The 26597-nt window shown below is 41.6% G+C and overlaps 1 protein-coding gene across 2 annotated transcripts in view; it reads left to right on the top strand.

Annotated features, from left to right (window-relative positions):
* Esrrg (estrogen related receptor gamma) overlaps positions 1-26597 on the top strand; it is a 479885-nt gene that overhangs the window by 300081 nt on the left and 153207 nt on the right. For both annotated transcript variants that reach the window (XM_052200978.1, XM_052200977.1), the window contains one exon: positions 6559-6974. In XM_052200978.1, the coding sequence (XP_052056938.1) occupies positions 6572-6974 (403 nt within the window). In that variant the 5' untranslated portion in view covers positions 6559-6571. The remainder of the gene's footprint in view (positions 1-6558; positions 6975-26597) is intronic.

Genomic DNA, 26597 nt, shown 5'->3' on the forward strand with positions numbered 1-26597 from the left:
TAATGATGATAGGTATCTATTTAGAACCTCTATGATAACTCAAAAGAAGCAAAGTAGTAGAGTCTACAGGTAACTTACGTGTAGCTGGTAAATCTGCCACTGGTAAGATTTACGTGTAAGAGAAGTTCACACCTAGCCTGAGCGTGATAATCAAGATGAGGTAGGGGGACAACTTCACATTTCCTATGAGAAATATTAACCTTAGTATTGTTAGTAGTATTAGTATTAGTATTGGTATTGGTATTGGTATTGGTATTGGTATTGGTATTAGTTCTAGTATTAGTATTGAATTTTGTTTGGTTTTCCTTTTCTTGAAAAACATCTTAGAAACAGCCCAGGATAGCTTTCAACTCGTATTCCCCGGCTTCAACTCTCAACAGCAGGGATTACAGGCTTATGAACCTTTTTAAATTTGTTTTTTTTTTTACTTTATCTTTTGTCTTTCATGAGTAGGAAATAAAATCAAATTTCTTGCAAAATTATCTTGGTAAATAAAGTAAAGCTGTTTTCCTGTTCTCCCAATACTAAGGACACTGAAGTCCTCAGTAGATCACAGTCCCAGGCCAGCCTGGGCTAAAGCACAAGACCCTGTTTCAAAACAAACAAATGAACAGACAAAAAGCAAATACACATAGCAAAACAAGAAATAGAGGTATTAGGGACTCAGGTTTGGGGCTAGGGAGGTGGATCAGGGTATATGTGTATTTGCAGCAAATACTTTAATGACCTGAATTTTCTCTCTAGAACCTTCACTGTATAAGAACAAGCAAGCCTGTTCTCAGACTACACACATGCCATTACATGCATGTTTGTGCATGTGCTCACACGCACTTGCACACACACAAACATAAAGGTAATAAGTTAAAAGCTTATGGTTGAGGGCTGGAGAGATGGCTCAGCAGTTAAGCACACTGTTGCAAAGGACCTGGATTCAGTTCTCAGCACCCACATGTCGGCTTACAACCGTCTGTAACTCCAGTTCCAGGGCATCCAACACATACCCCTGGTCTCTGCAGGCACTGAACATGCACATAGAACCCAAAATGCATGTATGTAAACACTCAGATGTCTAAAATTTAACAGACCTTTAGAAAAGAACTCAAAATTTGAGGAATTGGATAAAACTAATTAATATTGCTGAAGAAATTGTATAACATCATTTAACAAACACAGTTGTCTTCCAAGCTTGGATCCTTTCCTTGAAACACAGACTACCCTGCAGGGGGACATGAATGGGAGAAATCTAACTTCTGCCCCTCATTCAAGCTTATACATTACCTGGATCTGGGGAAAATTGCAAGAAACAATTATCTCGATAATTATAATATAAATTGAATATTAACTCACAAATTGTCCTTTTGTTTCCCCTTCAGCAGAAAGTTTAATTGATTCTTTTCTTCTTCCCACTGTCTCTCTCTGCGCACAAATGTGCACCATAGTTAATGAAACAGTGCCTTTACTAAGCAGCCTGGTTTTCCTAATCTTTAATACCTAACAACAAAATCATTTATATAATCATTTATACAATCTAATTAATGTACAAATGATTATGAATATACTATGTTCTAACTAACTATAAGTTATATAAAATATACAATAATAACCTGCAGACTCCTACCTAGACAAGACTGAGAAGTAATCCAGCATTAAAGAGTAATAGTCAGGATTCCTGGATAGCATGACTTAATCGATATTGCGAGGGTTTTTAAAGTCCTTATATTTCGGGACATGGTTAAATTTCTCAAATTTTGTTCCTTATATAAAATTTTCATTAAAAAAATCAGTTCTGAGGATCAAATCCAGGACACTAGGCTAGCCCTCCACCCCTGAGCTGCATCCTATGGCCCCTCAATGTTATTCTTGATATTTCCCCTCTAGTCCATTCCCAGGGTTTCTGAAAGCTATTCCTCTCTCTTCCTTGTCCAATCTTCTCACCTAAAATAATAAAATAAATGTAAACTGTACTGAGGCTTTAAAATAAATATTTCCTACACATTTTGACATGTTATTTCTATTCATAATTCTTTACTAAATTTAGACCCTTTTTTTTTTTATTAATCCAATGTGACCTGAAATTTCTGCATTGACAGCACAGTGCCAGACACTGGGCTTATTCACATTGGCTACAGATAAAGCCATCATCTTGAAAACGGCTCTTTCTGACAAAAAGGTGTTCTTTTGAAATAAAGTCTTATTCAGTACATTCCTCTTAGAGTTAATGTGAATTTTAGTGCCTCTAATTTTAGATTGAAGTGAAGTCTAGAATAAAACCCACCAGCTGACAATTGAATTTATAGATAGTTGTGAATATTTCAGGCTTGAATAATAGAGCTGTAGAATTTCAGAGACGGAGAGCTGGAGAATTAAGACTGGCTGCGATTTTAGGTTATAATGTAATGGCATCTAGGAAGTGTTGAGTGTAATGATCTCAGCAGCGGTTAGGAGACAACTGTGTTCTTTGGGGGATTCTGTTTGGGCATCACTCAACAGGCTGGATCAGCGGCCAGGATGCGGGCGTTCTGTTCCTTTTCTGTTTACGGTGACCAGTAGAGGAGTTATGTGAGAAGCCAGAGCTGGCAGTCTCTGTGTGTGCCCTCTGTACTGATGCTGGCTTAGCTATTTTTATATATGCTTTTAGTTGTAGTGGGAATGAACTCATGGCCTCAAGCAAGTCCTCCTGAGCTACCCCCTCAACCTTTGTGTGTGGATTTTGTATATTTGTATGTGAGACAGCATTTGTGTTTGTGTGTGTGTGTTCATGTATGTACAGGTGCCCAGTGTGTGTTATCCTGTGTATTGAGGTCAAAAAACAACCTTGCTTGATAACTCTTAGATGCCGTCCATTCTTTTGCTTTCTCCTTTTTTCTTCACTTCCTTGTTCTCCTGTTCTATCTATCTATCTATCTATCTATCCGTCTATCTATCTTCTATCAATCAATTAATCTAGTCTATATCTATTTATCTATATGTATGTATCTATCATATATTTATATCTATATAAATTGTATGTATATATGTATCTATCTATATCTCATATCTATGTATATATGTATGTATATATCTATCTAACAATCTATCTGGCATTTTTCAGTCTGTCTTCTATCTATCTGTCTATCTATCTATCTTTCTATCTATCTGGCATTTATCTACCTATAAATTATCTATCTATCTATCTGTCTATTTGTCATCTAGTTATCTATCATATATATGTATGTATCATCTATCATCTATTTGTATGTATGTATGTATGTATGTGTGTGTGTGTGTGTGTGTCTGTCTATCTATCTATCTATCTATCTATCTATTTATCTAAAATTTTGAGACAAGAGCGTTCACTAGCTTGGAATGTGGCAGGTGGGTTAGGCTCCTGGCTATGGAGGCCCCAGCATCCCCATTTTTGGTTTCTCAGTCCTGGGATTACAAATGCACGCCACCGATACCCAGACATTTTGTTCTGGGTTTTGTTTCCCCTTTAATGTGGATTATGGGATTGAATTCAGGTAGCACTGTCTCTCTAGGCCTTGTATTTTCTGTTTGGAAACAGCATCTAAATTGAATATGCTGGCCTTAAACTCACAGTTTGTAGGTGAGACAAGTCTTAAATTTGTGGTTCCCTCTTCTCAATCTTGCAAGATTCAAGTAACATAGGGTTACAAGCCTGCTCCCTCAGGCCCAGACTTGTATGTTTCAAAGACCTTTAAACTATTTAGAGGTTATTTGCATGTGAGTGCAATGCTTATAGAGGCAGAGGGTCTGTAGGATTCCCTTGGAGCCAGAGATGCAGGCAGTCATGAGTTGAGGGTTCTGGGATCTAAACTTAAATATTTTTGCAAGAACAGTACATGCCCCTAACAACTGAGGTGTCTCTCTAGCCCTCAGACTTGTTATAGACTACAAGAAGCATTATTGAAAGCTCTCTTGGCCTCTTTACATTTTTACTCCAAAGCTTGGAATGAGGCATGAATTTATAGATGCCACTTTTTCCAATCCCTGGTTATATAATCTCCATTATACTTCAGACAATTGATTAATGAACAATCTTACTCATATTTCCAATAGGCAGAAGTTATTAATTAAGGGTGCAGTTTATGTTGGAAAAGAACCACATACAACCTACAGGACAAATTTAGTTTGTTTGCTTTCAGTTGTGATTGGAGTGACCAGATCTCGTTGAGAAGATCCTGTCTCCATTCCAGGGGCTTCCTTGGCAGCAATACCCCTCAACTCCTGGATAGGTTACTGTAAAGTATGGACTGAGATTTCAAAAGAGACAGCCAGCTAAGGTTTCCTCATTTTTCATAGATTGGTCTGAACACATGTTGTTGACATGTACACAATGGTGACTTAGCAGCTAATAGCTGCCCTGCTAGTTTCTGGCCCAGTTCCTGAACATTGACATCTATAAAGTTTAGAAGCAGAGAAGAAAGAAATAGGTCTATGGGGGACAAAGATTGAGATGAGTGATCACTAAGTTTGTAGAGAAAGAGAGAGAGAGGGATTCCTGAAGAAAGATGGTAAGTTTTGTGTCCAGGAAACTCAAAGCAGTGTCTCACTGGGGGACTGGACCAGAAAAAGGAAAGAACAGGGTGGTGCGGGCAGGTCATGGAAAAGTTAATTGTCAAAGCTATGAGAGAAAAGGAAGGGAGAGAGAGCATCTATGGTTTAGTAGCCAATAACTTCTAACTGGTAGCCCAGGATCATAGTGTAGGGGCAGGCAGCCTAGTAATAAGTGAGCTGCCAATGTAATCGTTTCAAATTAAAAGGAAGTCATGTTGTGGGGCTGCCGTAAGTCAAACCAACCCACTTTCTAATACCAACTTGAGGAGAGTGCTTAGCCCAGAGTATAGGTAGGGGGAGGAGGAGAAAGATCTATTAATCACAGTGCTCATTAGCAGTGGCAGGGCCAAGCAGATGCAGTGTGGAGAAGATGCTGTAGCCAGGACTGGCAAGGGGGATCGGGTTTTTTTCTTCTTTCCCTAGCTTTTGGGGAAGGGACAGTACCAGTGGATAAGTGAATTCAAGGAGATCTTTGGGTGGCTTTCTCCTTCTTTCCACACATGGTCATACAGCTTGGTTTCAGAAAGTAGAGAAGTTCCCACAGGGAAGAGGTGAAGTCCTGCCCCTGTGCTTTGTTTTTGAAACTGCTCACTTCGAAGAGTTAGGTAGACATTTCTAATAGGAAATTCCATAGTATCCTCCCTTTATCTAAAAGGGATTGAAACAATGGGGGGAGGGAGACATGGAGGCGAGCATGAAATTTGTTCGGTGATAAAATATCATTAGATTTATAGTGAAAGTGATAATCGCATCCATTCAGTTAAGCTGTGACTACTCCCCCAAATTCTAGAGAATACCATCACACATGGTGGGATCTCCATAAATCAACTTTCCACTGGGAAGCAATTATCTAAGTCCCTTTCTCAACGGTCACCTTTTCATAGTAGCATCTAGGGTTCTTAGAAGCTTGGCTAAGAGGGGCTTTACACTGTGTGAGGCAGAAAGCCAAGAGCACCAATTATATCTTTGCATCTAATTACCTTTATAGAAATCTACCTACTTAAGGGGCCAGTGTAGAGAGAGGGTGATGTGGTTCTTCTAGGTTAGAGGCATAGTTTGTTAGATTAGGCACCTCATCCCAGAGCCTTTCATAAGGTTATGGGGTTTTTATGCTCTTAAGGGGAAGTCAAGGAGAGGTCCATCATAAATCTAATTTGTCTAAAATGATGAGATTCTTTCCAATGCTACAGCACAGAATGTCTCAGATTTCCTGACTCACAGGTAGAATTACTGAGAGTCATCTTTCAACACTTCTCTTTTCCTTTCTCTGTCTCTCTGTCTCTGTCTCTCTCCATCTCTGTCCTTCTGTCTCTCTGTCTGTCTGTCTGTCTGTCTGTCTGTCTGTCTCTCTCTCTCTCTCTCTCTCATACACACACACATACACACACACAGACACACACACATACACACAGATTATTTACTAATCCATGCTATCAGTCTCCCACTAAGTTTTGTGAAACTGGTAAGCTGGTGCTCACAAGACATCCTTATGGAGCCTGAGAAAATCTCTGCTTTGTAGAAAAGAAAAATTGGATTCTGTTTATGATAAAATGAACACAGCATCATGATGTGGAGTGGAACACAGAGTGGAGATAAATGCAATTTGAGGGACGACAGGGACTTTGCAAATCACCACTGCTTTGTTGATCAATTCAGAATCCGGAGAGTCAGGGTAGCATTGACAGTGGTTCTTCAAGAGAAAGATAAAATAAAAGCGACTGGACCCTTAGAGCCTTTGTTTATGGCCTGTCTGGGAGCTTTGATGTAACCCTGTCATGCCCTTATGCTGATTACCTTCTTGTAGAACAAGAGATATTGACTGGAGAGTGAATGATGGGTAGTCCCAGCCCTTAGGAAGCACTCTTAAAGAGCAATGCCTTTAACATACCAATATGCTGCTCTCCGTACTCTCTGCCATGTCTTTGTGTCTACATTGTTGGGACTCAGTTTGACAGTCTCTCTCCTTCTCTCTCTCCCTCTTTGTCTCCCCCTCACTCTCAGGCTTCTCTGCAGAATGTCAAACAAAGATCGACACATTGATTCTAGCTGTTCGTCCTTCATCAAGACGGAACCCTCCAGCCCAGCCTCCCTGACGGATAGCGTCAACCACCACAGCCCTGGTGGGTCTTCCGACGCCAGTGGGAGTTACAGTTCAACCATGAACGGCCATCAGAACGGACTGGACTCGCCACCTCTCTACCCATCTGCTCCAATCCTGGGAGGCAGCGGGCCTGTCCGGAAACTGTATGATGACTGCTCTAGCACCATCGTAGAGGATCCCCAGACCAAGTGCGAATATATGCTCAACTCCATGCCCAAGAGACTGTGCTTAGTGTGTGGCGACATCGCCTCTGGGTACCACTATGGGGTCGCATCATGTGAAGCCTGCAAGGCGTTCTTCAAGAGGACGATTCAAGGTGAGTGCCAACGCACTCCACTCTATTTCTTTTCTTCAGAACTCATTCTCCCATTTCATATCATGCATAGGAAACACAAATATATGGACGATGTATGTAATGGTCCCTCCCCAGCTATTCACCATGCCCCTTCCTGTTTCACTGTGGAGTTCTTTGGAGGCAATGATTATGACTGCATTTCAGAGAGCATAGTAGGTCTGAAGAACAGCTGGGCAGTGCATAGTAGGTTCACTGTTCATACATTTCTCATAGATCTAAAGAAGTGATAAAATTTAAGCCAGTGTTGCTCGAATCTGCTTATGTTTTAAAGCTCCTTGGTGATTTCACCAACATGTGGATTACTGTGTCCTTTTTCCAGAATTTCTGGTTCATTAGACCTGTGATGGTCCCTGAGAACTTACATTCCTCAAAAACTGCCAAGGATGTGCCAAGGATACTGATCCGGGCAGTCCAAGGGTTGCAGTTTGAGAAATACCACTCTCAACATATTTATCATGAACTTGACATCTCTTCCTTGATGCTGGGTATATGTTTCCCATGTTTATGAATGAACTTATGCAAAAATTATACCAATGAAATTGCATTTAAGTATAAAACATATTTCCAAACAAATACCAATGATACATAACCAAACCTTAACAAATCTGTAGATTTAGAAATAGCATGATTACTTCCTGTGCAAAACATTGAATGACTGAAATTTTTATCTGCTTCCTTAAACTAAGCATACACAAATATAGAACCTAGCATATATATGCATATATTTATATGTATATATAAATATATATACACACATATATACAAATATATACACACATATATTTATGTGTATACACACACACACACACACACACACACATGCACACATACTCAGGCAGAAAATTAGTTTTCACTTTTTTGATCCCTTGTGACAGAATTTTTTGTTTGTTTGTTTTTTCAAGACAAGGTTTCTCTATGTAGCTCAGGCTGTCCTGGAATTTACTCTGTAGACCAGGCTGACCTCAAACTCAGAGATCCGCTTGCCTCTGCCTCCCAGCTGCTGGGATTAAAGGCATGCACCACCAACTGCCCAGCTGTGGCACACTTTTGAAGTGCATGAGGGGAGGAAAGAATAATCATTTATTAAGGGTCTGAAACACATCAATTATTCTGCTCATGCTACACACACACACACACACACACACACACACACACACACACAGAGAGAGAGAGAGAGAGAGAGAGAGAGTGAGTGGAGGGGATAGACAAATAGACAGATAGGCATAGGCAGGAAGACAAACACATGAATGATATGTCTATGCTGAGATTGAGCTCAAGGTCTTCTGTATGTGATCTACCATTGGGCCACACCCCAGTTCCTAATTTATGTACCTTTAACAGGCAGTCTTATACACAGAGTCTAATTTCTCACATATCCATACTTCTCAAGCTTTTCTGATTATTTGGAAGTTCTAGGAAACAATATTCTTGAATATTCTTCCAGTACCTGAACCCCCTAATATCTGTATTAATTTGTCTTATGTATGGTCAAGGCAAAGGAATTTTTGTCAGCTTCCTAGGTGATTCTTACTGTAGAGTTAGGGTAATGAGTCAGTGCCCTGGGCTGTGTTAATATACCAGTGGTTCTCAGAGTGTGATGGCTGTGTCAAAACTGTCAGCATCACCAAGAAACGTGTTAGCTATGCAAATTCTCAGCTTTCTTCTAGGCTAACCCAATGAGAGTCTCTGGTGTTAGCTTGGAACTCTGGGTCCCACGAAGACCCCTTGGTGCAGAGGTGGGAGAATGCTACCCTGAATCACACTGATGTTGATTTACCAATGGCATTTCCCCATATTCTTAGGCTTTTTGTGGAATATAAGTAAAGTAAGATTATTCAGACCCTTGATGGTCATAATACCTTGATTTTTAAGGTGCTTGCTAAGCACTGATACTTTTGACATATTTTAATAATGGTGATTTAAGAGTATCTTATTTGCATGTGGTGTAACTCCCTGCCCTTGCTTCTTGTCTTGTTTGTCACTAGGTGCTAGGGATGGAAACCAGCTTTATACATGCTAAGTCCATGCTAAAAACATGCTATAGTGTTAGTCCATACACATTTCCCCTTTCATCTGAGTTCTTTCTTGCAGTGTCTTTACTGGCTGAGAGCATAGGGCTTTCAGACAGCACACCAATATGGTGGCTGAGTGGAAGGCTCATTTTTAGACTCATGCTTATCAGGCCTGAAACTCTAGGTTCAATTGAACAGTTTTTCAAAAGCATAAACTGTTCAAGACTGAAACACTTTTCAGCCTTGGAACAACTTTTAAAAAGCATACACTGTTAAAGACATCATAGCTATTACATAATAAAGCAGATATTTCCATATACTCCTGTGGTTTGAAAAGAGAAATAAATCCAAGTTCATGTAGAGCATCCAGGAACTCATTAACCACTAACAGCTACATCTTTCCATTCTCTGGGTCAGAAGACCATGGTTTATTTTTTGTTATTAAAATCCTTGGATCATCTTTTAAACACCCATACCTAGTATCATACTAGGGACAATGCTTAAGGACAGATGAAATACAAAGTCTCACATAGAGGGTGTGGTTCAGTGACCCAGCAAGGACTTAGCATGGACAAGTCCCTGGACTGAATTTCTTTTACCACCACCAGGGACAACAATAAAACACATAAAGTAATTCCTTAAGGCAGTTGGGCCAAATTCATCTTCATCCCATTGACTGACAATTGTAAAAATTAAAGATAAATACACCTCAGATATTAGATTTGTTTTAGCAGCCCTTGGCCAACATTAATCTAAGGATTGCAGAGTATATAAAATTCAAATTGCTAGTAATTTTTGCTAAATTTGTGTAGCTTTTGACTTGACATGAAGATAAATGTTCTGGGATTCATGAACAGATACAGGCTAGGCTGATGCAGGTTGTAGACTCTCAAGGTGAAAAGCAGTACCATTTACCAACAAATATTTCTAGAGCCTTCATGACCCTGTCAGTGTGCTGGCCAGAATTTCATCTTCTCAACATTTTCTGGAAATCCTATTGCATCTAGGTGAATTCTTCCTATATAAGTCTTTTACCTTATAAGGACATCAGCTTCTTAGTGTAACAGTGGGGATTAGGCTACTCTTCAGTGTTCTTTGTTGAGACAGAATGTGTCAGAGGAAAAGAATACTTGTAGTTGTTGTTTATAGATTATTACTTTCACATAAGCAGGATAGTTACTGACTGAGCAGCCGCTGGCCTAGAGCCACCAGTGTTGTGGGCGTGATTACCCTTTAGGATGCTGACCGTTACCCAGAGCTCGAGGAACAAGGCACAGGATGATGCTTGGCATGGATGCAGAGGGTGGGTTTTCCTCCACATTGGAGAGAGCGAGCTTCAAGGATTTTGAGCAGGAGACAAAGATGTCACTGTCCCGATTAGCACTCTGGTCTTGCCCACCTGGCTGTGCTTGGAGCTGGCAGCTGGGCCACACTCCACAAGGCTGCCCTGCTAGCCGCATCCCCAGACTTCACACTGTGCCACTCACTTAGCCCCAAAAAGGCAGTGAGGCAAATAAAGGGATTAAATTGTGAAAGTATAATGTAATAATTAGGGCGGTAATTGTAAGGGAGATTGGAACAGACCCACCTTTTAGTGGCCAAACAGTGGAAAGTGACTCAACTCCAAAGACGCTGAAGAGGTCAGGCACATTACAGCCCCACATTTCCTTCCGTGTTCCTATGAGGAAGGGGCAGAGTATGGCTCTGAGGACTCAGGGCAACATCGAAGCAAATTATCATTGACAGGTAGTACTGGTCCCCTCCCGTCACTGTGAACTCTTCAGGGAAGGAACAGAGATTACATAACTCCCCTTGAGAAGCAGGCTGCCTACTTCTGTCTCTCGGCCCCGATGGCCAGGACATTATATAAGTGTGACTTCTGCCCCACCGGGGTCTGGTTCTGGTCTCTGTGACTTCCTGAGGGCCATGTGTATCCAAAAGCTAATCTGTGTGCAGTGCCTCTTAAGAGTCTTGCTTGCTACTACAATGAGTTTATTTGGTGGATTTAGTTGATGACTGGTGGGTAAGCAATGTGAGATTTCAGAGGATGGACCAGAAAACACATCCTATTTTATGGAATAAAAGGCAGCCCAAATCTAAAACTAAAAATAAAGCCAATTATAATCTTTAAAGTAAAAACATATTTTCAAAATGGTGAACCAAAATGGACAGATAGACAAACTACCCCCACAAAAAACCTCAAAGGTTGTGGTGCTATATACTGCCTCCTAGCAAGTGGGAACGCTGAGGCAGGAGACTGTAAATGAGACCCAGGCCTGGTCTATGTAGTAAGAACCTACCTTAAAGAAAAAATAAAAGGAAGAAAGGTGAATTGATTAGCATCATAAAAGTTGGAACTAAACAGTCCCTGAGGCATGCTCTGAGAACTGAGCATTGTCCTTTTCAACTCTGACTATGGGATTCTCACTTTTGAAAGGGCAATTAATTACGGATTTCACTGAATGCCAAGTGCAAAGGTATATTCTATTTATTAATTATTATCGAGGAACTACGGGAAAGGTGAGAAGTGGGTGGATTCAAGGCTTTGGTTTTGAGGCTCATTGCTTGGCTTGTGGGGCACGAAGGCCTCATACATGCTAAGCCCGCGGTCTCCACTTGGCTATGCCCCAGCCTTTAAGATTCATGAAAAAATACTTGCATGGACTTTGACACTTCTGTTAAAAGCAACCCTAACAACTGCTAGGATTGCAAAGGGTGCTGCGCTTCCATTGTTAGTAATTTGGGAGGTGGGTGGCTATTATTCTCCCCTACTCCATTCTACTTTTGGTTGTGATTCACATAAATAGGAAAGGTTTTATTCATCATTTTGTTGATGTTGTTTTTCTTTGTACTTAGCAATTTTCTCTGGATTTTTTGGGGTGGGGGTGGGTGGGATGGGGGGAAGAAAAACATACACAAAACAAGTCAATACATGTTACATTACTTTATTTAACAGAAAATGCTAGGCTGTTAAAGCTTTTATTCCAATATTAGAATGAAGAGAATAGACTTTATACACAAAGCCACCCCAAGTGCTTATTGGAATGCTACAGATAAAGTCCCCCTGCCATTTCAAAACCTAAATCATGTGCTTGAACATATAGGATTTGGGGCTGAGGTGCTCAGTGGTCAAGGGGAGAAGGTTTATCTAGCACATGTAAGACCCTAGCAATGCAGATTTATGTCCTGTCAACACACACACACACACACACACACACACACACACACACACGCGCGCGCGCGCGTACACACACACACACACACACACACACACGTACACACACACACACACGTGCATGCACACGCACACGCACACACACGCGTACACACACACACACACACACACACACGTACACATCATACACACACAAAGCATAGGAAAATTTAAACAAAGGAAAACAGAATCTTGGACCTTACATTAAGCATTGAGTTTCCCACTGAGCCTAGTGGTACAAGCCTTTAGTCCCAGCCCCTGGGGAATCTGAAATGAGAGGAGGTAAGTTCAAGGCTAGTTTGGGCTATACAGTGGGATCCTATCTATGCAAAAAGCATTTAGGAGTAAGTAGTTCATGGCCACATCCTTGCCTGACATGCACAAGCACCCATCTTTTGCCTCTCACACTTCAAAATTAAGAAACTTAGATGTGGAAAAAAAACCGCAAATCACACACACATACACAAAAAGCATCCATGGGGAGCTTAAGGGTTGAAAATCTGTTGGGACAGATTCTAATTTGAATACCAAGGCCTTTGACAGTACTTTGAACTTCTAGATTTTTAAACAGCTTAAGAAGTTGAATGAAACTGAAAGACCACAGACCCTAAGGCATATTCAATCCCAAGACACTTAATCTCTGCCTCATCCAGTACTTGTCAAAAATCTTCCGACCAGACCATTAGCATCCAAAGAAACAACATCCCATGTGGGTAAATATGTTAAGGTCATATGTCAGGACTGATGGCTGAATAAAATGTCCAATTTTCTTATTGGACCAAACACATTTTCAGTGGCTGGTAAGTCTTTTCTGCAGTTTTCATTTTGGAACTCCTGGAGAGTTTGTGTCCCAAAGTAGCAGGTGAAGATACATCCAGCAGTAGCCTATAACCCAACCACTCTCCTTCTACCTCTGCCCAACCATCTTGTTCTATTCATGTGTTGAAAGTTTTGCTCAACGTCTCTTAAGTCCAATAATCACTTCTAAACATCCACCCCAGTCACCCTGAACACACCTCATGACTAGTACTCACCAGTTGTCTTAGTTAGGGTTTCATTGCTGTGAAGAGACACCATGATCATTGCAACTCTTATAAAGGAAAACATTTAATTGAGGTTGGCCTTTGGGTTTTATGTTCTATCCATTAGTATTATGGCAAGGAAGTATGGGAGTATTTAGGCAGACACAGTGCTGGAGAAGGAGCCCAGAGTTCTACCTCTTGTTCCAAAGGGAAATAGGAAATGACTGAGTTCCAGGCAGCTAGGAGAAGGGTCTCAAACCCACCCCCACAATGACACACAACAAGGACTCCCCTACTCCCAAAAGGCCACACCTCCTAATAGTGCCCCTCCCTGGGCCAAGCATATTCAAACCACCACACCAACTATAGTATTTGGTCCAGTCCAATTTGCAAAAAATGTCTTCCCAGAGAGGTTACTCATATGCATTAGGGCTTGTGCCACCTAGTGGGCAAAGAGAGGGTCATAGGTACTTAAGATCTAGCTTGCATGGCAATTGTTCCATGCCATCTCCTTGGCCCCTTCACAAATTCTTTATTAGAGAGTCAAATTTTCCAGTATCCATAGTCCCGAGTACAAAGTGCATTGATAGAGTCCCACCCTACACCCTAAACATGAAGGTCAGGCACTGACTTGAAGGGTTTGCCTTGAGGAGAAATGACACCTAGCCTCTGCATTTGGTGCTGCCAGCAACTTCTGCCGGTGAATTATTTTGTGCTACTCTTTGTGGAAGTGGGTTTTGTGATCCTGAAGGAAGGTCTTGCAAAAATGTGAAATGTATGTTTTGTTGTTTTGTTTTTGTTTTTTAACCACTATGCACAATCATAGTTAGACCAGACTGTTTGTAGCAGTAGAGAAAATAAAAACTCATATACTGAGAGGATGTATCCTATGAACTTCCAAAGGAAACTGTTAAAATATCTCCTACTTAAATAGTGCATGGAAAAAAATAATTATAGCACTTTATAGTAAATGTCAACTTAAAAGCTCAGCTATGCTCTACAATTAAAATCCAAAATAATACAGGAGTGTCTGAATTGACTTCATAAATCTCTGTGTGATAATCAGCTTGGAGGCAGAATTTAAGGCAGAAGTAATATTTCAAAAGAATTGCTGTCTATAATTCATTTGCTTTAACTTCGAACTTGAACTAGTTTTTGTGGTAAGTTTAATTGGTTTTTCTGATTTTTCTTGCAGTTGATTCTAATTCTGGCTAATCTGTTTTGAATTACATTAATGTTGCAAATTCTAAATTACACATGTGATCTCATGCCTACCTTGTCCCTTGCTAGTACAGTGTTTATTTTCATAGTAAGAGTGTTGTGAACTTTCCTGTGGACAGAAAGTTCAACTTTCTTCCTCTTTGATCTAGAGAGCCAGCAGGTACAGATTCATTTCCCAAGGTTTTCTCAGACTGTCAGGGAAGCTGTTCTATTGCTTGGGCTGTTGAAGGACATTGGTCAGCTGACTTCTGCAAGAAATGGACCAGACAGTCGAAGTTAGATTGTTCAGAATATGAGCTTCCTGGGAGTGTGTGGACAGGGCATCTTCTCTGTCCTGCACTGACTGCTTTGTTTTACTTGTTTAGCTGTTTAAAAAAGTAAAAGTACTTCAAGCCTAAATCATAAGAACTCAAGGGCAAGGCACCATTGGGCTTCCTGGCCATAGTTGGGCTACATTCTATCTAGACCCAAACTCTCCTGCTGGCAACTGTGTAAGCTGCACTAAGCAATAAGGTTCATGCTGCAGAATTTCCTAATCAGCTTGTGATGTGCCCTTTATTTAAAGAGATGTTAAGATCGCAATGTTGATAGTGTTTGAATTGTCACACCAGTTTTGTGAGCATTTTTTCTTTCTCAAGAATCAGAAATTTTTGAACATACATGTATATGTTCCTATTTGTGTTCCTGTGCATATATACATGTATATACATGTGTGACTAGATGTACACATATGTGTGATGGTATATCTACACATATGTGAGTTTGGTTATATGTAAGCATATGTTATGTCATAACTAGTGAAGCATAGACAGAATCAGTGCAAATTCAGATAAAGTAATCAATGTTTGGTTTGAACTGTTGGCTTTTTGGACTATGTAAAGCAAGAGTGCTAATCTCAGAGATTAGGTTGCAATCTTCTCACTGTGTGGCTGTAGCTGGCCTCAAACCCTCAGTGCTCCTGCCTCAGCCTCCTTAGTGTAAGCATTACCACAGTACTCTGCCCCCCACCCCCATGGTCAGTTTGATCTAGAACTGGCAAATAAAAACTCAAAGATCCTTACTGCATTTTTCCTCTCTGGTTTCACAATAAAAACCCCCATTTCAGAAGCAAGAGCATCTAGTATTGTTTGCGTGTATTTCAGGAATGTGGTGTGCATACTGCATTTTTGGCAGCCACTTGAATGTGTGTATTATTTTGATGCCTAGTTTTCAGAGTGTCTGTTGCAGCTGGGAGTCTGTTGATAAGAACTCTGTTGTGTGGGGTATGAAGGATTCAGAGAGGAAATTCTAAAATTCACCAGTGTAATATTTATTTCATTCTGTGGTATTGGTGACTGAACCCAAGGCTCTTGACCCTTTGGAGGCAACTGTAAGATGAGCTATACTTTCAGCTGCTGTGAAACTCCTAGAACCATATTTAATGCCTGGCTGTATACACATTGTCAAATTATGCAAGCAGAATTAGCCTTTTGAGTAATCACTCTACAGCGTATCCAGGCCCATGTCCCATTACAGTGTTACTTCAGAGTGTATTATTATTATTATTATTATTATTATTATTATTACATTTTATTTTATTTTTGAGTTATCTTAGGGTAAGGATGTATATAGTTCAGTGATCGAGCAATTTCCTGTCACACACAAAGTCACACCTCCCATCCTCAGCAGTAAAACAGGCAATTATGCAAAGGGCTTCAGATATGACTCAGTTGCTATTCATGAACTTCTGGGCCCCATCCCTACAAAGAATCCAGGTATTGGAGCACATGCATGTAACCCTAGTACTCTGAAGGTGGAGGCAGGGTATCAGAAGTTCCTCACCCATGCAGCGATTATCAGGTCAGCCTGGGATATGTCAGACTTTGTCTCCAAAACAAAAACACAGTACCATAATTGCAATGATACAGGCCCAGTGGCCATAACTTAAAAAAAATACAGCTTTTAGTCATCCCTAAAAGCTCGCTGCAGACTTTGTATTGTAAATGAGACTCTAATATAGGTAAATGGAAGCACTCTGTCTATTAGTGCCCTTGAAACAGGGCCTATGTTACAGAACCTAGGAAAAATAAAGCTGTCACTAGTAATAAATTATCTTTACATATGCATATGGGCTCTGGGAATCAAACCCAGGTCCTCAGTAAAAGCAGCACACGCTCTTAACCGCTGAGCTAGCTGTCACTCTGGGCCCTGGCTCAGCGGTTTTGTTTTTTTTTTTTAATATGTACAGAGGTGCATTCAGAGCTCTCTCATTCATTCTTGTGAACTTTCTTTATCCAAATCTCTGGTTAGAAACTCTGATCAAGTTCTGGGACTGGAGCCAGTAGGAGGCTGGTTTCCTTCCTATCTGCCTCAGAGACACTCTCACTGGGAGAAAGCAGTCACTCTGCCTCTTTCATGCTAAAGGTTTCCTCCAGAGCTCTCCTGCTTCAGCCTGGTGCAGCCCCACCTGATTCCAGGAGGTTCGGGTCTGCCCCTCCAGGTCTCACAGACTTCCTGGCTCACTTTAACCCTGGCCTATTTGCCACGGAGAATTTTTGCCCTGGTATTGAGCTTTCTCATGGAGTGAAATGATCTGATGTTTTTCCTGCAGTTCAGTGGACTTTCCCCCAGTGCCTGACACTGTAATCAGTGTTATCTGTTGACTGATGAGGCTGGAGGTGATTCTTTGATTACTTGATAAACTCAAAGGAAGCAGTACCTTTGTTGACAAGGGGAGAGCTCTCCTTGACATCCCTTGATTAGAAAGCAAGTCTTTAAAAAAATGTATTATCATTGGTTTCTTCGAGGCAAAATTTCATACCTATCCTCATTTTGAACTTGCAGAAATCCCCCTGCCTCAATTCAAAGCCTCCTGAGAAGTTTATAGGCACATTATTTCCAGAATTATTTCTTTGTTTGTCTTTGTTTTTAAGACAAAGGTTTACTGAGTAGCTTTGAACTTATAGTTATATTTCTGTCCCCACTAAAGCATGCCTAACTAGTCATAACATATTAGTCCTTCTTAGAAGAAGCTTCAGCACACATCAACAGCTTTAGGGTAAAACTTGATGCTCTGTAGCTTAAATCTGCTTGCTTTTATATAATGAAACAATTCTCTTTCTTCCACAAAGCCAAACTTAGCTATAGATAAGTGGAGTGAGAGCAGATTAGAGTGTCCACTGGAAGGAAAGATTCAGAATTCATGAGAGTAGGATTGTCAGGTACTACTGCTGGTCAGGGTAACTTTCTGGTGGTCAGTGAAAAAATTTGGGTTAATGTGAGTCTTGAGACCCAGAAGAAAGCAAACACACTCCGTTAAAAGTCAAAAGTCCAGGGCTGAGGGCATGGATCAGTGGTAGAATCCTTGCCTCCTAATTGTGAGGTCTTGAGTTTTATCCTGAGCACAGTCAGTCAATAGGTCAATCAATCTGTCAATCAATCAATCAATCAATCAACCAATCAATGGTAAACAGACACATTTGAGGCATAGGGAGAGTTGTTCTCCTTTCTTGGTGAAGCCTAGAGTCATGGAAAAGTTTCTGATTTATTACTTAATAAACCTATATAGCTTCTAAGAACTTAAAGGTTAAATTAGTCACTGTCATGTGAACTGATTTAATCCATTTTCAATCATTATTATGGGATGTCAAAAGTTCTGGTCCTAAGTGTGCACTCGAACATTCTAGAAATTTCGCTTAAAGGCAAAAGTTTGGTGAGGGATTCTGGCAAAGAATTTGGAGCTTACATCCAGGTACATCTCTTTGCTTGATATTGGAGATTAAATCTGAGCCTTTGGATACTCACTGTTTTCCATGGAGTCCACCTTCAATCTCTAAGATTGTTATCAGTAGATATGATATTGAAGCTTGGTTTTAGTTATAGTAAAAAACATAAGTTTGGAACCTTAGCCACTTTAAATGTACAAAGTGATGGTGTCAACTGTGTCCATGTGGCCAAGTAGCTGATCGTTAGCATTTCAGCTGTGACCCTGGCACTCTCCCTCGACACAACTCCCTTTGTCTTCCTGCCACCATCCCTGGACAACTGCACTCACAAAACCATAACATAACCAATATCCAGGAAGACCATGCCGTGTTGTTCTTTTGGTGCTAGGGATGGAATGCAGGGCCTTGCAGATGGTAGGCAAGTGTTCTACCCTTGATTAAATCCTAAGCCACAGCGTTTATCTTTTTCTGTGGTTGTGGCTTAGGCTAAAATCCTCTAAGTCCATCCATGGCATGTTGTAGTATATTCCAGAATATCTTTTTGAAAACTGAATAATAAGAATCTGTTGTGTATATGAAGCTTTCTCCTAATGGACATCTAAGATGTATCTACTTTCTGGTTACATAAGCGTGAGTATGCAGTTGGGTGTGCAAATGCCATGTTCTGATCTGAAGGCCGAGACGAGGGGATCCAAATGTTCAGTGCCTACCAGGCTGCATAGCTCCTCCAAGGTCACCCTGGGCAAGTTAACCAGATCCGGTGCCAAAATAGAGGATGGAGATTACTCATAGCACACCTGCCTGACATCTGCAAGACTGACTTGATTCTACCCCAAAACCCCTCTGTTTGAATATATACCAAAGACTGGAATGTCTAGCTCAGCTATAACTACTTTTTTGTGGTTTTTGAGGAATATCTTTACTGTTTTCCATGCCACTGTAACCCCTTCTGCCCCCACATCCTTTTGAGTACTTGACAGTTCTTATTTTATTTTATTTTGTTTTATTGGATTTCCTAATGACTTTGATGTGATTGTTTAATTTTTTTTTTTTTTAGGAATTTCCCATGTGCCCAAATCTAAAGTTGGGTTGTTGTTGTTGTTGTTGTTGTGTCTTTTACCTCTTTGGACTCACAGGTAATCTCATAAACAGGCAGTCTACATAGTTTTGGTCAGTTTTCTAAGTTCAGTACAATGCTTTTATACTAGTTATTGATGGTATATTCACTGATTTGTAATAGTAATATAATAAAATAAGTTACAGGTGATTATGCGCCGTATGACATGGTTGCCAGGAATTTGACTCAGGTCAGGTTCTGCAAGACTAGAACGTGCTCTTAACTGGAGCCATGTGTCCACTGTTGTCAATACTGAATATATTAGTTTTTACCATGAGTTCATGATGTTTTGATGCTTCTCATAATCTTACTTCTTTATCACCCCAGGACATTAGTGATACCATCACTATATATTTCTCTAGGTGCAGAAACTGATGTGTTGGGAGCAAGTGGCCTTCAGAAAACCCAAAACCCACAGTCTTGGCTCTGACTTGTACATTTTAAAGGTCTTTAAAGCATTGGGTAATTTTAGATTGTATTTTTCTTGAGAGATTGTAGTCAGTGAGCAATTTTTTCCCCATTAAGTTGTTAAAATAAAATGAAAGTCTGGAATTAAGAATAGTACAAAAGCCATGATTAGATAATACAAAGGTTTAGAAAGGAGATGGTCAGGCTTAAGGCTTAAAACTACCCACTGCTTTATCATTCATTCCCAGAAATCCCTCAAATTTAAAGCTGAGAGCTCAACCCAGCTGTATTGACCCTGGGTTTTCTATCTGCGGCCCCTTATTTCCACACCTGGCTTGGCTAGACCCAGGTGACTGTGAAATAATGTGTTCATGTGTCCTCACTCACACAAACATACACAATGCACTCATACACACACACACACACACACACACACACACACACACACACACTCATCCCCAGCCCCCTTAGTTTCCAAGGGATAGGCTGATTTTACTTTTACTTTGGTTGGTACTTTAGTCAAAGACTTTCTCTAGCCCATGCTGGCCTGGAATATGGAATAATCTCTCTGCCTCAGCCTCTCTAGTGCTGGGATTACAGGGCTGAGGCTTCAGACCAGCTCTCCTCAGGCATTTTATTGATTGGTTGGTATTCATTGATGTGTGTGTGTGTGTGTGTGTGTGTCTGTCTGTCTGTGTGTCTGTCTGTGGTGTCTTTGCATGTGTGTCTGCCTATATGTGTGTGTCTGCTATGTGTATCTGTTTGTGTCTATGTGTGTGTATGTATATGTGTATATGTGTCTTTGTGTGTATGCATGTGTCTGCGTGCGTGTTTCTAGGGATGCAAGTCAACTCATCAGCTTAGCGGCACTCTCTCCCCCACTGAGCCTTCTGGAGAGCCCTCTCCTCAGGTTCTGACATAGAATGGCAGTCTACTTATACACACTTCACAACCACAGCAGCAGGCAGCTCGGAACTGGCATCTTGTCTCTCTTGTTTTCTAATAATAAATATTAGTCAGAAGGAGGAGAACGTTCAATTCTCATTGCAATAGAAAAATTCCATACTGTGGTGTCAAATCAGGTCTTGTGTTTGGCTTATCTAGCTATTTTATGGAAGAACATTTTAATGTACTTCCATCAATGTATCCCTGAGGAATTCCCTATAGCTAAGATGACCTTGAACTCAGCGTATGGCTGAAGGATGGCCTCTGAACTTCTGAGCCTTTGGCCTTTACTGCCCAACAGTGGGATTACAGGCATATCCCAGCAGACCTTCCTTATACAGTGCTGGGCTGTAGGTCAGGGCCAAGCAAGCTTTTTGCCTTCCAGCTGATCTACACCCTTGGCCTGCCTGCGGTTTAGCTCTTAGAGCTTGAATTCTGAACATTCCTTCCCAGCGAATCTGAACATATCCCACATTGTGTTCTGATGCGCACTCTAAGTGCCCGCCCTGCTCACTTCCTTTCATTCGAGGAAGGCCAGAGAGACGGCTAGATGGCCACATCTGGTGTCTTGACCACTTCTATTACTGAACTTGGATTTTGCTGATTGACTTGGTCTTCCTGTGTCCACCTCTGTACACGGGGATCCCAGGATGACACCTCCATACCTGGCTGTGAGGGCTGTGGGTTTAGTAACTCTTGCTTGTACAGCGAGCTCTTTATCATTGGCGTATTTACCCAGACCATCTTTTCTTTTAAACATGTATGTTTTAGAAGCTGAATATGTATACTTGCTTACAGCTGGCAGGAAGAGAAAAGATGATATTGGGTATAGAACATAGAAAATTTGGATTGTGGTCAGCTCAGATATGATGTTTCCTGCGGCAGTGGCAACCCTTCTATAAGGATTTCTGTAAGTTCATCCTTACCATTATAGAAACTTGAAAGCTGAGGTGAGGGCTAGCAGCTGATCACTGGGAGAATACTTGCCTAGCAAATGTAAGGGCCCGGGCTTTGTTTCATTTTGAGTTTTGAGACAGGATATTACAGTGTAGCCAAGGCTAGCCTCAAACTCATGATCCTCCTGCCTCAGTCTCCATATGTATCTGCAGCAAACACATTTTCTTAGACATTTACCATGTCCTTTTAAATGTGTTTTAGAGCATTCCCTGGTGACCATGGAGTCAACTCTTTCCCTTCGTGAACAATAGCATTATTCTGGGATCTTCAAACTGCTTTGTGTACAACCTGACACCCGTTGCTTTGGCGATTTGCTCTGTTTGGTTTCTGTGGAATTAAACTGGCCACAGACCATGGTGGCCCCAAGACCAGATGAAGGATTTCTTTCTGAGGTGTTGAGAGATTCCTCTCTCTAAAAGCAACTCAATCCTACCCCACAGCTGCCCTGGTCCCAGAAGGCTGACAACAGCCAAGGACAATGCCAAGAGCCACCCTCACCCTCTCATTCCCAGGCTCCTGTGTCAGGCTTCCAAATGTCCTTTCTGTCCAACAACTGTAGCAACAACAAGGGCTACACAAAGAAACTGCTCAGAGCACAGCGTGGGTGCGACATGTTTCTAAGTTGAGCAACAGTCAGTAATGACTTTTAAAAGATTAGGGTTAAGCAGAACGGCCTTGTACTTAAGAGTGCAGGCTTTGGAGCAAAACTTTCTGGGTTCAAACCTGCCTCAGGTACTTGCAGGCTTTGTGATTCCTGGTATGTAGCCTAGACTCCAGGCTTACCGCTCCATTACCACAGATGGTGTTCCTGTGTGCATGGCATCCCAGGCTACCTGGACCATTAGTGTTTGTGGCTATGGCCCTTTGTGTTGGCACCTGAATAATCAAGGGTACCTTTAAAAACCACTGGGACAGATGTTGAGATAGCTTGTAAAGGGGATGAATAAGTATCCTTCCCTCCGTGGACTACAAAGTCACAGGGCTCAAATAACTGGAGTGTAGCATCTTTCTGAAGAGACCTTGTAATCGGTATACCCAGAATGTAGCATTAGTATGTATCTTACCTTTTGAAAGCTTTTTTTCTAAATGTTATACCCACATTTACATTTAATACACACACACACACACACACACACACATGAGACATTATAGGCTAAGAACCTCATGAGGGGGCACATATTGTTTCTTTACTTTCTGAACATAAACTTTCTCTTCTTCCCCCCTCTCTTTTCTTACTGTCTAATTTTTAGATGAATAATTGAGTCCTAAACTCTAAAATGGAGCAGTTGGGAATAGAATCCCTAAAAAGCAAGTTGGGTAGCTACTGTGGTTTGCTCCTACTAACTACTCAGGTCCTCTTGAGCCCAAGGCCAACCTGGGCAGCTTATTGAGATGCTGTCGTGAAAGTATTAACAAATAGCAAGTGTTCTCTGTGTTCTGTTGACTTCACTGTACACAGACCTAGGATGCCTCTGTCCTGAAGGAACGCATAGCTGGGATAGAGACACAGTTAGTTCACAGAGACAGAATTAAACTGAGTAAGTACCAGGGAAGAGCTCGCTGCAAGTCGAGCATCAGATGAGGTCTTAGGCTTCTGGGAGCCCTGGAGAACAGCTGTGAAGGTACAAGCACAGAAGACTGGAAGGGAAGAACATTCTTGTCTTGCCAATAAGCCTGCAGTTCATATGAGGAAGCAGCGTGTGAGAACAGGAGAACAGAGGACCACGTCATGGCTTAGACAGTCTGTGAAGTGAATCTCAGACACTTAAGCCACACCTCCTTGTAAACACTCCCATCCCCTCCCAGGAGGGTCACCAAAGGGTGACCTTCACTGAGCATGATTGCTGTTTCTAAACCTTCACACCTGATCTAGTCCCACATCAATTTCTACTAACACCTCAATGTCCACCACCTTGATGCACACCTTTGTGGGGGTTCTGGAGGCTCCAGGAAGCACCAACCCTGCCTGATTTACACTGGCTTGTGGATTGAACCATGGGCTTCCTGCCTGCCAGGTTAGGAAGGCTTTTCAACTAAGCTACGTCTCCAACCCTCTCTCTATATCAGTGAATCATTCGCTTGTCTTTAAGGCATATTTCATTCCTATCTGGGAATTAAGTCGGTGCTTCATGTCCAAAGTTCAGCAATATGTGCTGCCAGGCCATTGGCTCTTATATTTTCAGGTCAGACCTGAGGTTAGATCTTGAGAACAGATGGGGAAAGACAGCTGGGTGTGGCTGCCTGCATCTGTGACCACAGTAAAGGAGACGAGGGTCTAGAGAAGGGAGAGGGAACAGACACCACAGAACAAGAGAGTCCCTGGGTCTTGTTGGCCAGCCGGGCTATCTGAAAGAGACAATGAGACTCAGGTCCGTGACAGAGTCTGCCTCAAGAAAATACCATGGAGAATGATGAAGCGGACAGCAATGCTGTCCTCTGTGCACTCACACATACGTGTATGCACACACGGGTGCTCCCCCAAACTTCCATGTGTGGTGATGTGCTAATGTGCCATGGCTATCATCAACAGCCATTTGGCTTTGTTAATAAAACTCAGGCAAGTTGGGGGAACAGACAGTGGCTTTGAACTTGACCTGATCTTGGTGACAAGAGAGGATGCTTGACAAAGAGGGCTCACTTCAGAGTTCTAGGTGCAAGGGCATGGTTACCCCGTGGGGGCAACGCAGACCAGAGTAAAGGTTTGACCAATATTTTTGTTTTGAGATGCCATGCTAATTCCTATCCCCCAGCTTGTTCACTACCAAAGTGTGAAAGTACACCAAATGACTGAAAGGGACCCACAAATTACCCACTGGCACTCTGGGCTGGAGCTCCGCACACACCCCGTTATTCCACACGCCAGCAAGCCGCCAGATTCTGTTAAGGACTAAGTGAGGAAATTACATCGCCTGCAAACTAATTGTACAAAAGACTCAGAAATAAGTAACCAGAGACCAGGACTTTGTGCAAAGCTGCCAGGAGATATTACAAATTGCTTCATCACTCCCGGCAGCCTGGCGGTAGGACCCCAAGGTTCCAGGTGGATCCTAGTTCTGAGGCACAGTGCATTCCCCCAGCTATTGACAAAACCAGGGAAAGTCCAGCCATGTCATTAGCAGCTGCCCAACTCAGTCCCCAATGCCATCTAACAAATGTGTCCCAGAAAATCATGAGCTATAACTCCATGAAAACTCTTTGTCTACAATAAGAATGCATGCTGGGAACAGGACCGTTTGCTGTCTCCTGGTTGTTCCAGATACCCAGATACACTCGAGATTTTAAAATTTGGATTATTTATTTATTTATGTGTAGTTTCTACACAGAGACTTGGAGGAAAACAAGTGTCCCATAGAGAGGCGGTGGTCCAGTGGGAAGAAAGTCTTTGAACCATTACCAAAGTGTCTGCTACACTGTTATCCGGGTACTTGGGAGTGGGACTTTTTTTAATATAAAATGCCTCTTTTTAATTGACTCCTAAAAGCAACAGGGAAGGTATTTGAAGGGTAAAATCACAGTAGCCTGTAACACCGATCAAAGATGTTGATGGCTGGGTGACCACAGACAACAACAGCAAGCCGAGGAACTCCATGGGAGGCCTTGAAAATGAGGTTTCCCTCTAGCAAATCACTTAGTTAGAGCCTTGCTGACTTGTTTTTCCAAGTATAAGCCAGGGTTACTTAGTGAGATCAAGGTTAGCGTCTTCCTGTGTTAAGACTTCCTTAAGACAGAATGTTCATGAGGATCCCCAATTCATTGTAAACGATTTCTATCCCCCTAAATTGAATATATAGACATACATATGTGTATATGTGTGTGTGTGTGTGTATGTGTGTTTGTGTCAGTATTATGAAGGACACATATATATGTAAATATGTTTATATATATTATGAATAATATATGTATGTGTATATATATTATAAAACACACACACATATATATATGTGATATATATATATTATGAAGGATATAAAAACGTGGAACTGCTTTGTGAAAAAAGATTTTCTATTAAAGGCTTATTCCATCCCAGCCTGACCTTGAACCTCCCACCCCCCTGCCTCTACCTCCAGAGTACTAGGTTTCAAGCCTGTACCACTGCTCCCATTTTTAAAGTGCTGCTGGATGAACCCAGGGTCCCTGCATACTAAGTATGCACTCTTCCACTTGAGCTTCACTCCTCGCCCCAGCGTGGGGAGGCTGTTTTAAAGATGTCTCTCCATATCCTGTGGCATTGGGAAGAATCCTTTACACCGGTGTCTTTACTGACTCATTTTTCATAGCATAGTTCAGACATTTTTACCTATGTGAAGATGTCACTGACTTTCCTAAATATAATCTCTCTGAGCATGCACGCACATGTGAGTGCGTGCCTGGGTGTATGTACGTGTGGGCGTGCATATGTAAGTGCATGAGTACACATGCACATGTGTATGTACATATGTGTGTGTGTGTGAGTCTGTGTGTATATATGTGTGAGTCTGTGTGTGTGAATGTGTGTGTGAATGTGTGTGAGTCTGTATGTGTATGTGTATGTGGTGAGTCTCTGTGTGTGTATGTGTGTGAGTCTCTCTCTCTGTGTGTGTGTGTGTGTGTGTGTGTGTATGCATGTGCACATGTGTACACATTCCCATGGAGAACAGGGGTCAACCTTGGGTATTACTCCTCAGCCACAGTCTATTTTTTCTTCTTCTGAGACAAGTTAGCTCACTGACCTGTGGCTTGCCAACTAGGCCAGACTGACTGGCTGGTGAGCTCTGGAGCTCTGCCTGTCTCTACCTCTCCAGTTCTGAGATTACAAGCTCAGGACACCATCTCACCTTGCCTCCCTCTCCTGAATTGTGACAGCCATTGGCTGGAGATGTGTATACTTCCTAGGAACTGGCTCCTGTTCTCCACTGTCTTCCTGTCTAGCAGGTATCATGCGTATGCAAAGAACTAACAAAAATAAGTCCTGCCTGTATGAGATGACAGTACTTCAGAAGACAGG

This window comes from Apodemus sylvaticus, chromosome 12 (genome assembly GCF_947179515.1).
Source record: "Apodemus sylvaticus chromosome 12, mApoSyl1.1, whole genome shotgun sequence".
NCBI classification, from domain to species: Eukaryota; Metazoa; Chordata; class Mammalia; order Rodentia; family Muridae; genus Apodemus; species Apodemus sylvaticus.